Source organism: Pecten maximus, chromosome 11 (genome assembly GCF_902652985.1).
Source record: "Pecten maximus chromosome 11, xPecMax1.1, whole genome shotgun sequence".
Classification (NCBI taxonomy): Eukaryota; Metazoa; Mollusca; class Bivalvia; order Pectinida; family Pectinidae; genus Pecten; species Pecten maximus.
In genome coordinates this window covers 23,289,270-23,303,702 of record NC_047025.1, presented here as the reverse complement: position 1 = coordinate 23,303,702, position 14,433 = coordinate 23,289,270, and the positions used below count along the sequence as shown (strand labels likewise).

At 35.8% G+C, this 14,433-nt stretch overlaps 1 protein-coding gene across 2 annotated transcripts in view; it reads left to right on the top strand.

Annotated features, from left to right (window-relative positions):
* The window catches only part of LOC117338257 (chromodomain Y-like protein 2), a 19,158-nt gene extending 4,725 nt beyond the window's left edge, over positions 1-14,433 (top strand). Inside the window, exons 3-7 of one of the 2 annotated variants that reach the window (XM_033899529.1) lie at positions 527-891; positions 6,704-6,867; positions 7,175-7,385; positions 7,574-7,717; positions 8,271-14,433. In XM_033899529.1, coding sequence (XP_033755420.1) covers positions 527-891; positions 6,704-6,867; positions 7,175-7,385; positions 7,574-7,717; positions 8,271-8,435 — 1,049 coding nt within the window. In that variant the 3' untranslated portion in view covers positions 8,436-14,433. Of the gene's footprint in view, positions 1-487; positions 892-6,703; positions 6,868-7,174; positions 7,386-7,573; positions 7,718-8,270 lie in introns of both variants that reach the window. The other variant, XM_033899528.1, reaches the window with a different exon arrangement.

Sequence of the window (14,433 nt, the reverse complement as noted above, 5' to 3'; positions counted from 1 at the left end):
ATTAGTTTTATGTACATTACAATTACATGTACATATACATGAACACCATTTATGTATGCAGTTTTCAGTTTTTACTGTTAAAAGTATATACACAGGTTTGGTGAATAATTGAACATTTATGCAAATTTGATTTGTATTTTTGTAATACAGTGGAAGAATCCCTGAAAATTTTGACAATCTTTACTACCATTTATTATTATAATTTTCTATTGAATTATGTGACGTGTGATAAGATGCATTATTTGACATGTACATGTACATGAATCATTATCTGTCAGTGAGGATCGTCTGTGCATTTTTCTATGAAACCACTGATATTGTTAAACATGTATATCATTACTTCTCCAAGCTAGCTAGCGCTATTGATGGTAGTGCTAGCTACCACCTGTATCACTGGGTATGTAATTATGTATCACCTTTCAAAATTAATATTCTCCAGACAACCTCTAATTTTTGGCCTGGTGTTTGTCTTTTTAATCATCCTCAGTAGCGAGGCCTGTGTCACCCACTCCTCTGTTCACTACAGTTAAACCTATGAGCAAAGCGAGTGTTATAAAGATGCCATCTACAGCCACAACTTCTTCAGCCGCTATGGAGTCACTCTGTGGAGATGTACCGGCGTACCAATATTTCCCTGCAGTGATACCTGTTAGTCCATCATCAATGTCATACCGTATGTTCCTTGACAATCTCCCCCAGCAGCTGAAACAAAAGGGAGGTAAGCGTGTTGAGAATGGTGACTCGCCTCCAGAGGAGATGGAAAGGAGGATCAGCGTACGACAAAGTGAATGTGCATTTCGCTACAAGGATATTGTAGTTAAGAAATGTTCTAAATACACACAGATCTGGATGAACACTCACACCAAGATGAAGAATGCTCTTAATCCACAGGTATATATATGTATACTATTTCATAATTTGTAGCTAATGATATGACTTATTTAGTACCAAATTATTTGGATTGATTGTGCCCAAATAGACAATTTGAAATGTGCTTTAATGAAGTGATACAAAGACTATAACACTATATAATCATTGTCAAACCATATTATCTGGAAGTCAGTTAATTATATAATGGGGCCATGAAAAAACATTAGTAGTATGATCTCATGAGTTAACGGTAGCTTAAGCTAACGAATAATATGATGTGAGCTTATTCTGTGGTGCAGTATCTGGTGTCTGTCCTGCATCCGTCCAGCATCAACTTTTCCATTTAATCAATAACCAAGAGGCCCATAGACCTAATATATATATATTGGGCCTGTAGCATGCTGGGGTAAGGACTACCAAGTTCGTTCAAATGAATTACCTTGACCTACATTCAAGGTCACAGGGGTCAAATAGGCTAAAATCTTTTAACAACTTCTTATCAGTACCAAGAGGCCCAGGGATCCGGAGTTGATATTGGGTCTGTAGCATGCTTGCTAAAGGGCTACCAAGTTTGTTCAAATGAACGACATTGACCTACCAGGGATCGACACTAACAGTAGCCTCATTTCAAAACCTGGCAGCCCAGCGGTCTGTCAAGGCGATTAAGTTAGTGTCAACCCCTGCCTACATTCAAGGTCACAGAGGTCAAATAGGCCAACATTTTTAGCTCACCGGTTATGAGTAACCGAGAGCTAATGCTGTCACGTCGGCGTCGGCGTCCCACCCCAAAACTTTAAAGTTTTTGGGGTAAGTTTTTGGAAAGCTTGTAAGTCCAAAAGCATACACCTCATGCCCTTCTAAATTGGTTTATACATTCGTTAAAGGTCTAGGAGTGATGTTATGGCAAAATCATGCAGAAAAAAATTGTGATTTTTTCGAATTTTTCCATTTTGTGGACTTAACTTTTTTGGCACCAAAACTCACTTTAAAGTTTTGGGGGAAAGTCCAAAAGTATACACCTATCACCCTTCTTATTTGGTTTATGCATTCATTAGATGTCCAGGAGTGATGTTATGGCAAAATCATGCAAACAAAATTGTGATTTTATTTTTGTATTTTACCATTTAATGGACTTAATTTTTTTGGCACAAAAACGTTAACCCTCTTTTAAGATTTTTGGGGTAAGTTTTGGAAAGCTTGTAAGTCCACACCCTTCTTATTTGGTTTATACATCCATTAGAGGTCTAGGAGTGATATTATGTGACATACAATTTCAAAATGACATGCTTAATTATACATACATAAAAAATGAATGCATAATGTGATTGCTGCCGCCGGTGAGCTTTCGCAATCATTGATTGCACTTGTTAAACAACTTCTTAATAACAAAAAGGCCCAAGGATTTGATATTGGGTGTGTAGCAAGCTGGTGTAAAGGACTACCAATGCAAGTTTGTTCAAATGAATGACCTTGACCTACGTTATACATTCAAGGTCACGGGTCAAATAGGCAAAAATCTTTAAACGTCTTCTCAATAATCAAGAGGCCCAGGAGCTTGATATTGGGTCTGTAGCATGCTAGGGTGAAGGGTTACCAAGTTTGTTTAAATAAATGACTTTGACCTATATATAGCTACATTAAAGTTTACATGGGTCGAACAGGCTAAAATTTTTAAAACAATTTCTCAATAGCCAAACACCCCAAGGACTTGATATTTGGGTCTGTAGTATGTTGGGGTAGAGGGTTACCAAGTGTGTTCAGATGGATGACCTTATTCTACATTCAAGGTCACAGGGGTCGAATAGGCTAAAAAACAAGAGGCCAAGGGACTTGATATTGGGTCTCTGAGAGTCTGTGGCATGCTGGTATAAAGAGCTACCAGGATTGTTCAAATGAATGACCTTGACCTATATTCAATGTCACAGGGGTCAAATAGTCCAAAATCTTCAAAACAACTTTTTCTCAGTAACCAAAAGGTCCAGAGAGCTGATATTTGGCTTGTAGCATACTTTAGTGAAGGCTAGGATGGTTGTTAAAATGAATGACCATGATCATGATTTAAGTTTGAAAGAGTTAGATTGGCCAACATATTACCTTTTCAAATAACCGTTAGGCCTTGGGATCTTACATCTTGTCTCTTAAAAACTTGTTTATGTATAAAAAGGAGCACTAAATAGCAGGTGAGCGATACGGGCCCATTCGGCCTTTGTTTTGTATTTATTAGCTCACCTGCCCGAAGGGCAAGTGAGCTTATGTCATGGTGCGGCGTCCGTCTTCCGTCCGGCCGTCTGTCCGGCCGTCCGTCCGGCCGTCCGGCTGTCCGGCGTCAACTTTTTCATTTAAACAACTTCTTCTCAATAACCAAGAGGCCCAGGAACTTCATATTGGGCCTGTAGCATACTGGGGTGAAGGGCTTCCAAGTTTGTTCAAATAATTGACCTTGACCTTCATTCAAGGTCACATGGGTCAAATAGGCTATAATCTTCAAACGACTTCTTCTCAATAACCAAGAGGCCCAGGGACTTGATATTGGGCCTGTAGCATGCTAGGGTAAAGGGCTACAAAGTTTGTTCAAATAAATGACGTTGACCTTCATTCAAGGTCACATGGGTCAAATAGGCTATAATCTTCAAACGACTTCTTCTCAATAACCAAGAGGCCCAGGGACTTGATATTGGGCCTGTAGCATGCTGTGATGAAGGGCTACCAAGTTTGTTCAAATAAATGACCTTGACCTTCATTCAAGGTCACATGGGTCAAATAGGCTATAATCTTCAAACGACTTCTTCTCAATAACCAAGAGGCCCAGGGACTTGATATTGGGGCTGTAGCATGCTGGGATGAAGGGCTACTAAGTTTGTTAAAATAAATGACTGTGACCTTCATTCAAGGTCACATGGGTCAAATAGGCTATAATCTTCAAACAACTTCTTCTCAATAACCAAGAGGCCAAGGGACTTGATATTGAGCCTGTAACTTGCTGGGGTGAAGGACTTCGAAGTTTGTTCAAATAAATGACCTTGACCTTCATTCTAGGTCACATTGGTCAAATAGGCTATAATCTTCAAACAACTTCTTCTCAATAACCAAGAGGCCCAGGAACTTGATATTGGGCCTGTAGCATGCTGGGGTGAAGGGCTACAAAGTTTGTTCAAATAAATGACCTTGACCTTCATTCAAGGTCACATTTGTCAAATAGGCTATAATCTTCAAACGACTTCTTCTCAATAACCAAGAGGCCCAGGGACTTGATATTGGGCCTGTAGCATGCTGGGGTGAAGGGCTACAAAGTTTGTTCAAATAAATGACGTTGACCTTCATTCAAGGTCACATGGGTCAAATAGGCTATAATCTTCAAACGACTTCTTCTCAATAACCAAGAGACCCAGGGACTTGATATTGGGCCTGTAGCATGCTGGGGTGAAGGGCAACAAAGTTTGTTCAAATAATTGACCTTGACCTTCATTCAAGGTCACATGGGTCAAATAGGCTATAATCTTCAAACGACTTCTTCTCAATAACCAAGAGGCCAAGGGACTTGATATTGGGCCTGTAGCATGCTGGGATGAAGGGCTACCAAGTTTGTTCAAATAAATGACGTTGACCTTCATTCAAGGTCACATGGGTCAAATAGGCTATAATCTTCAAACGACTTCTTCTCAATAACCAAGAGGCCCAGGGACTTGATATTGGGCCTGTAGCATGCTGTGATGAAGGGCTACCAAGTTTGTTCAAATAAATGACGTTGACCTTCATTCAAGGTCACATGGGTCAAATAGGCTATAATCTTCAAACGACTTCTTCTCAATAACCAAGAGGCCCAGGGACTTGATATTGGGGCTGTAGCATGCTGGGATGAAGGGCTACTAAGTTTGTTAAAGTAAATGACTGTGACCTTCATTCAAGGTCACATGGGTCAAATAGGCTATACTCTTCAAACGACTTCTTCTCAATAACCAAGAGGCCAAGGGACTTGATATTGGGCCTGTAGCATGCTAGGGTAAAGGGCTACAAAGTTTGTTCAAATAAATGACCTTGACCTTCATTCAAGGTCACATGGGTCAAATAGGCTATATTCTTCAAACAACTTCTTCTCAATAACCAAGAGGCCCAGGGACTTGGTATTGGGTCTGTAGCATGCTTGGGTGAAGGGCTACCAAGTTTGTTCAAATAAATGACCTTGACCTTCATTCAAGGTCATATTGGTCAAATAGGCTATATTCTTCAAATGACTTCTTCTTAATAACCAAAAGGCCCAGGGACTTGATATTGGGCCTGTAGCATGCTGGGGTGAAGGGCTACAAAGTTTGTTCAAATAAATGACGTTGACCTTCATTCAAGGTCACATGGGTCAAATAGGCTATAATCTTCAAACGACTTCTTCTCAATAACCAAGAGACCCAGGGACTTGATATTGGGCCTGTAGCATGCTGGGGTGAAGGGCAACAAAGTTTGTTCAAATAAATGACCTTGACCTTCATTCAAGGTCGAATGGGTCAAATAGGCTATACTCTTCAAACAACTTCTTCTCAATAACCAAGAGGCCAAGGGACTTGATATTGGGCCTGTAGCATGCTAGGGTAAAGGGCTACAAAGTTTGTTTAAATAAATGACGTTGACCTTCATTCAAGGTCACATTGGTCAAATAGGCTATAATCTTCAAACTTCTTCTTCTCAATAACCAAGAGGCCCAGGGACTTGATATTTGACCTGTAGCATGCTTGGGTGAAGGGCTACAAAGTTTGTTCAAATAAATGACCTTGACCTTCATTCAAGGTCACATGGGTCAAATAGGCTATAATCTTCAAACGACTTCTTCTCAATAACCAAGAGACCCTGGGACGTGATATTAGGCCTGTAGCATGCTGGGGTGAAGGGCAACAAAGTTTGTTCAAATAAATGACCTTGACCTTCATTCAAGGTCGAATGGGTCAAATAGGCTATACTCTTCAAACAACTTCTTCTCAATAACCAAGAGACCAAGGGACTTGATATTGGGCCTGTAGCATGCTGGGGTAAAGGGCTACAAAGTTTGTTCAAATAAATGACGTTGACCTTCATTCAAGGTCACATTGGTCAAATAGGCTATAATCTTCAAATGTCTTCTTCTCAATAACCAAGAGGCCCAGGGACTTGATATTGGACCTGTAGCATGCTTGGGTGAAGGGCTACAAAGTTTGTTCAAATAAATGACCTTGACCTTCATTCAAGGTCACATGGGTCAAATAGGCTATACTCTTCAAACAACTTCTTCTCAATAACCAAGAGGCCAAGGGACTTGATATTGGGGCTGTAGCATGCTAGGGTAAAGGGCTACAAAGTTTGTTCAAATAAATGACCTTGACCTTCATTCAAGGTCACATGGGTCAAATAGGCTATATTCTTCAAACAACTTCTTCTCAATAACCAAAAGGCCCAGGGACTTGATATTGGGCCTGTAGCATGCTGGGGTGAAGGGCTACAAAGTTTGTTCAAATTAATGACCCTTGACCTACATTTAAGGTCACAGGGGTGAAACCGGCTTAAATCTGTAAACAATAATTTTGCGATAGCCAAGACCCTCCTAGACCAGATATTAGGCCAATAAAATGCTGGAATGAAGGACTAGAAAATTTATTAATATGAATAAACCTAGCTTACTATGATAATCAGCATAGTATCTGTAGAAATGACCTCAATCAACTTCAAAGTTGCTGTAGAGCCAGGTGAGCGATACAGGCCCATTGGGCCTCTTGTTAAAATAAAATTAGCAATTGTGCAGTATTCACCTGGGGTCAAAGATTTTGCAGTGCAAGAGTGTAATTTAATATTTGGTCTTTTTTTCTTCACACAGGTCATACAGGAGATATGCTCTGCACTTAACTCTGCCAAGTATGATGACAGTAACTTGGTCATGTTTAGTGGGCTTGGCAATGTCTTCTGTCAGGGTCTTGACCTTCACTACCTTGTCAGGGGAGACAAGCGTGTTGCTTCACGTCAGATGGTTGATGCTCTGAGGTGGGTCACATGTATCAAATGTACAAACCTGTTAGTAGACTGTTTGCATTTCATGCATAGATTTCAACTTTTCATGGTTATGTTTATTGGCGTTTAGATTATGACTTGATTGTACTTGTTGAGAAAGTATATACATTTTTATATTGTAGATAATATCCATTATTGATCATTTTATGATTTAACTATAAAAATAATATGCTGTCGTCTATCATATTTTTGTTATTTTGTTCAGAATCAAGTAATGCAAAACTGGCTTGCTCCTGTATGGTTAGTACATAATTTTATGTTGTTTCTGCCCAATTAATAGAGATTTCACCAAGTCCCTGATAACATTTCCAAAGCCGATTGTTGCCGTGGTAACTGGACCAGCGGTTGGTCTCGGTATGACCATGTTGCCTCTCTGTGATGTGGTATATGCCAGTGATAAGGCCACATTCCATTTGCCTTATGCTCATCTCGCACAAACACCTGAAGGAGGTGCCACCTTCTCGCTTCCATCAGCCATAGGCATGGCAATGGTTCGTATGAGTCAATATTTCATTCCAGCTTAATGAGTGATTGTTTCAGAATAATTCTAAACAATTTGTGCATGACAAACATCATTTTCTAAAATTCTTTGAAGTATAAAATGTTGCAAGGAAAAAAAAATGCTTCTTTTAAATATTGATTGAATGCCAATTTACTGATGAATTGACACATATTTTAGGCAAATGAGTTGCTGATCGCAGGACGTAAAATCACCGCTATTGAAGCGTGCCAACTAGGTTTGGTTTCCCAGGTATTTTGGCCAACCACTATCATGCAGGAGGTCATTCCACGGATTCAAAACATGGCAAGCATGTCGGGCAAGGTATTATATGTTTCTTGAATTTGCCATACTGTTAAATTGTCTGGCTTTGAACTCACAATTGGTTGTCTCCTCTGCGATTTTCAAATCAATCTTCTTAGTGATTGGTCAGATTTTTTTTCGTCACACTAACCAATTCACAAATAGCTGGTTGTGTGCCTTCCATTTTCTGAAGGCTTATTCCAGGGGTGCAATGAGTAAAAGTGACGTAATCCCTGGGGTATTGAGGATGCATTAATTTTAATTTGTACAGATGGTGATTTTGTGGAGCAAGTTTTATTAGTGTTGGAGAGTTTCAATCAACTTATTGTCCGAAATTAAACCCACAAGTCTCTGTTTTGTTGTTTGTGTCACAAGTGAGTCTCATGGGTTTCAGATGTTTAAGTTCAGAAAAAGCATAAAACATCTTCAAAATATTCCTGAAATGGCTATATTTATAATAAATTTATGGAGAATATTATAGGTTAATATCAAGAAGCAACATCTTGCATTCATGTTTTATATACCTACCAGTATCTGCATGGTATTTATGTATCTCTTTTGATTTTTTGTACAGGCCCTTGAGACAACAAAGCTTCTGATCCGGAGTCATCAGCGAACAAAATTAGAACTGACAAATGAGTCCGAGAGTAACCTCCTCCTTGAGAGATGGCCATCATTTGAAACACAGAAGGCCATTGAGAGTTACCTCAGCAATGAGAAGAATTTCATAAGTACATGATGACAAAGTGTCATAGAGTGCAAAAAATGGACTATTGTTATGATAATTGTAATTAATTGAATTGTTTTCTTGTTTTTTAGATTAATAAGAAGGTTATGATTCTGTGAATGGTACATATACTCAAAATATATCAATTCGAAAACTTTTTGGTTGAAAAATGAAATACTATACTGTGCTCTAGGAAGTTTTTTTTTGTGGAGCAATTGATTTATTCCTAAACATTGGAAATTTCTTAGTGACAGGTATCTATAAAATATATTGTTTAGAAGGTGTCTGAAGAGGAAGTGTAGCACTCATAAAAAGACAATTACTAGATAAACTACTGACTTATTTCAGGGAAACTTATACCTCAGTACTTGTACTAGCAGCTGAATTTACACAGAAATTTATTTACATGATTATATAAATATTTGTGTGCAGCAGAAATCATCTCTACATTGGATTATTAACATTGTTAATAGAAATATTTATACTGTAGTGTATTTTTTCAGAATTTTATAAATACTTCTGTTGATTTTATCTTATCTGCTGTAACTGCTTTAAAAACAGTTTAGATTCTGTAGATTATTATAATTCAGTTTTTCCATATATTAATCTCAGGTTATTTCCCTGTTTTTATAGTTGAATTAATGGTTAAGCTAGACTGTGTTTTAGTGAAATTTTATTGAATTGTGTGAAATCAGAAGACTAAAACCAGGGCAACTAAAGCAGGTTAATTTGGCCTGTTGATTGTTCTTAATGACAAGTCTGACAAATTTTGATATGATATTTTGTAATATCTAGTGTTACAAAAAAGTTTTAATGATTTAGTTATCGTCTAGCTGTTCATTTTTGGGGTGATGACATTTTTGCTATTTCGAGGGTCATTGGTGTGGCTGTGAAAATTTGATCCATAACATAGTAAGAAAAAGGGTAAACTGTATCCGCAAAATCAACTGCACATATTGAACAGTTTGTTATTTGCCATAAGGAGCAACATTTGGGAAAATTTGATATGTTATAGCCAGATTGCAAAGTTTTAAAATTTAATTGTTTGTTTTTTTTTAATAAAAATAGCCTTTTAATAACTTTTTTTATCTAAGAAAATAACCAGCTATATGGTATTGATACATATAAACTGTGCAAAGTCTTTCTGCAAAAAAAATATTATGTGATTTACTATTGATACACTGCGGCTGTTTCAAAATTTATCCATGTGAGAGGGGTTGGAGAGATGGGAGGTATTTTTTAGAGTGCTTCCCACCCATCCAGTTATTCTTGATTAACCCTTAGTATTGCAGCCACAAGGGCTTGACATGTTGCTATGATCCAGAATAAAAAAATATCCTCAGAGTCCCATCCGATAGGTCACTTTGATTTTCGACGTAATTATTATTGTTTTTATTTTGGATCGTATGAATGTGTTGAGCCCCTGTGATTGTAGCCATGATGCAAAGTGTATTGATGCTTTAATGCACTCACAGTAGTATACTACAGTACTGTGAATTTTTACAATGAATTCCAATCTCTACTGTCTCATACTTTTTAGCTCCCCTGCCCAAAGGGCAAGTGATCTTATGCTGTGGTGTGGCATCCTTCGTCTGTCCGTTCGGCATCTAATTTTTCCTTTGAACAACCTCTTCTCAATAACCATGAGGCACAGAGACCTAATATTGGTCCTGCAGTATGCTTGTGTGAAGGGATATCAAGTTTGTTCAATTGAATGACATTGACCCACATTCAAGGTCACAGGGGTCATATAGGCTAAAATCTTGAAATGACTCCTCAACCAATAACAAGAAGTTAAGCCACTTCGATTTCGGCATATATATAAAGCATGCTTGGATGAAGGGCTACTAAGCTTGTTCTTATGAATGACCTTCACTTACACTTAAATCTTTATACAATCATTTCTCGATAGCTAGGAGACTCTTGATACCTGCTTTTAGGCCAAGTATGCTTGAATGAGGGACGAGAGAAAATTTATTGACATGAATAAACCTAGCCTACTCTGATCAGGTGAGCGATACAGGCCACTAGGGCCTCTTATTAATTCTAAAGGGAAGATATAGGTTTCTGATGGTATAAAAATAAAATAAAAAACTTATTTTAAATCCCCTGATTTTTAAAGTCAGACAAATTTTATATGTATTGTAAATGTTTGATTTTATATGATAAAGTGTATGAGGAAAAAAAAAATCTGTATATAACAATTTATATTGATTCAAATATTTTACGATGTCGTTTAAAATATTGAAAAAAACAGTTCAAAATAATTCAAAACATTGAAATGGAATATTTGAAAAATAATTACATTTGAATGATAGAATATTTAACAAATGATTTTAAACATTGAAATGTATATTCCAACTTAATCTTCATGAAAGTTCAGAAAGACATCTTGTTGAAATAAGATGTTTTCATTGAAAATCTGTTTCACTCTTTTTGAAAATTATAAATCACACATAGTCTGTTATCATGCAATAGATATGTCACCAATTGTAAAGGCAAAGTCTGGAAATGGATGTTAATAGAATATTCAAAATAATTTGTTTTACATATAAAGTATAGAAAAAAACTTTGATGTAAAATTTTTGATATGATCTTGTAATCCCCAGAGCACTTGAGAGCTTATTAATAATGAAAATTTTGAGCATTGTTGAGCTTATATCAAGTGATGGGGTTAATGTCAAAGAATATGAGTAAATGTAGATTTTCAACAGGTAGAAAGTATTGAGTATATTGGTTTGTGCAATAGGATCATTAATGCATTTCATTAAAAAAACAGTCAGTATCTGCAGCATATACATTATACATGTTATTTATTGTTACAATCATTTGTTGGATGTCAATATATTTAAGTACTGACTGATGTCCAGTAAAAGCTACCAAATCTTGAGGACAGTGATTTCTTTGCTGTTGTCTTTATACTGGATGAATCATAATAATAGTACTCGGCAAAGGTGTATTTATATCCATGAAAATTGACATCAAAATGCATAGTCAGTGTTTGCGTTTATGCTATTCCTGTAGCCTTTGTGAAGCATACAAATAAAATAGAACGCAAGCGTTTTCAGGGATTCCATTCAAACATTTATTTTGAAGTGATTTAATTTCTAAGGGACTCCATTTTATCAAAAAAGGCCTTATTTATAAGTTACTAGTTCAAATTCTTGACCATATCATAATAGTATAAGGAATCACTATAATATTGGATGTGTAGACAAACTAAATATTATGGAATTAGCTATTGTTTGATATTTTGCGTTCCCCTTTTCAAGATAATAGGTGATTTTGGTCAGAATCCATTGTTGAAACCTTTTTATCTTTGCATTTTTCTTCATTATATAATATGGTATTTAAGTATTCACATTTAGAATTAATTTATTTAACAAAAAGCAAATCAAATTTGCATTGCAAAGTTGTTGAGTCAAGACGGCAGTGTAGTAATGAAACCAAATGATGTGTTCTTGTCTTACAATGCTGAAATGATATACAGTAGAAAGTATATATATACATGGAGATTAAGAGACAATTTGTAGAATAAAAGTTTTACTGATGCAAATATATATTCCTTCCAAGATCATAAACATTTTCTCATTAGTATGAAGACATCAATGATTATTTAATGAAATCAGTATAATTGCTATACTACAGATCCATTTTAATTGAGTGTTTGATAAAAGAATAATACAGATTTTAGAATGTGTTCAATAACATGTGCATCATGCCATTTGGATTTCATAAAATACATTGTCATTAATTTGTAGATTATTTAATGTTTCATGTAGACTATTTATTTTTCGCTTTCAAAAGCAAACCGATTATGATCCAATCAATTGTGTTATTTATTTTGAAGCACTTTCTTATATAGCATTATTTCAAATATTGTAAACATACTTATTTTTAGGAGTAAGGTATTTTAGAATTTAAATGCTCAGCTAGCTACATATAGTGGTAGAAATCACTATCATAAGATTATCAACTTAAAAAAATATTAAAACATGGTTATCAAATTAAAAAGCATCATGCACATAACTTAAAATGGTCTCCAGCATAAGGAAATTTAAATACTGTAAATCACTTATAATTCGTGTGGGATTCATTTTCAGTTTAATGCACGAGGAGTCAAATGTGAATTCAAATCCTTCACGAACTTTTGTAGGAAATAAGACCTTTGTATGGTTACAGATGCACAAGTGTAAAAGATTCCATGAAACTATTGACTCGTCATTCACAAATTTTAAGTAATTCCTAGATATGCATTCGCGAATATAACTGAGAGGTAGGTTGCTAAATAAAGTTTTCGCGAAATCTGAGTGATTTATAGTATACTAAATGTAAGTGTGTTTACAGTAAATTAAAATATAACAACTTAAGCCATACAAAACAATGATTTTGTAAGGGTCATTGACTTCAATGTTGGCTTTTTTTACTGAGATTATATTTATTTACCAAGTCCCATTTCAGATTTAAGATGGTAATTTCTCGTGTCTCCAGCTTCTGGCATGGAATTTGTTTTCACTGAAATTTGTGTAAAATGATTCTTAGGGCAGCCATTTTGTATGTATTTCATTTAAAGCTCATATGCATTGAAGTTGACAATTTAATCATACATTACCATTAACCTACCACAATTCAGGGACGTGTAAACTTTACCGCATGTCTTCTACTCAAATATCGTTTAGTTTACAAGTTGTCTGAAATATGAACACATTAGCTAACTGAGTAAGGCGGATCACACTGTCAGGTAACCAAATATAGCGGTGTCTGGGTATATTTTGTTATACCTGTAGATTGTATAGATAGTAGCCTGCTCTGTGTAGTCGAACTTTCCCACTAACATGACAGCTTATTACATGAGAAACCAATAAAGGGCTTATTACATGAGAAACCAATAAAGGGCTTATTACATGAGAAACCAATAAAGGAAGGTTGGATGTACAGGTATCACTTATCAGTGATAATGTAGCTAGTTTGACTGTGGTTCCAGGATCTCGGTGCAAACATAAAAATCAATACTTAGTATATATAGTTACTCCGATATTTCCATTCCTCAGGAGCCTTAAGAATGATTTCCCAAGTCTGCCATTCTGACTTGAGAATTATGTATTATAATTTTTGTGATCAACAAACACCTTTTGGCTTAGGACATGCTATCGGCTGATCATAATTTAGAATGATAATTAAAATGTTTATTCCTCTATGTCGGAGTTGCTGGCATTTATTTGCCGTGTAAATGATGAACAATTTTTCACCAGTTTATTTATTGATCATATCCAAACACAGGCTAGCATACCATTTTAATGTTGTGTCTTAAAAATGGTAGTGTTCTAAACATTTCATATAAATGATTTTTAACAGAACATATTGTTGCTCTCAATGTACAGTTACCGTGTTGATATTTTATCTGTACGCAGTTAAAACTTGTTTTACATTTTGTTTTAAAGAAAAAACAGACCTTCAGTTGCAGAAAGCCGATATTTCTGGAACAATTTAAACAGATTTAGAGTTGTTGTTTTTTCTTCTTAAATATATGAAGTTTGTACCTGTTTGTAAAAATGTACAGTGTTTTATATGTAAATATAACATCAGACAACAGATACATTGTGCATGCTTTTAAAGATTATTGCTTAAAGTGAAGATGTGCGGAACAATCTGAAATCTAACGTAAATCACTTTAGCAGTATCTCATTTGTTTCACAAGATGTTTTATTTTTCATAGATTCGGGAGTAAAGATCACGATTTGGAACATGCCTTAATAATTTAACATTGCTGGTTATCTTCGCGAGTTTTTTGCAGATTTTACAAAGTATGTAGTTTAATAAATACTTAAAAAATAAAGAAGAAAAAAAAGGATTACATGAAAATTTAGTGATTTACACCAACTTATCGGTTATCTCCTTTAAATACAGCAGTCACTCTGGTTTTTGTTCACTTTACACAGGGACAAAGTAATACAGGAGATATTCGAAAACAGGATCTCAACGGAAATAAAAAAATATATAGCTGTAGCTA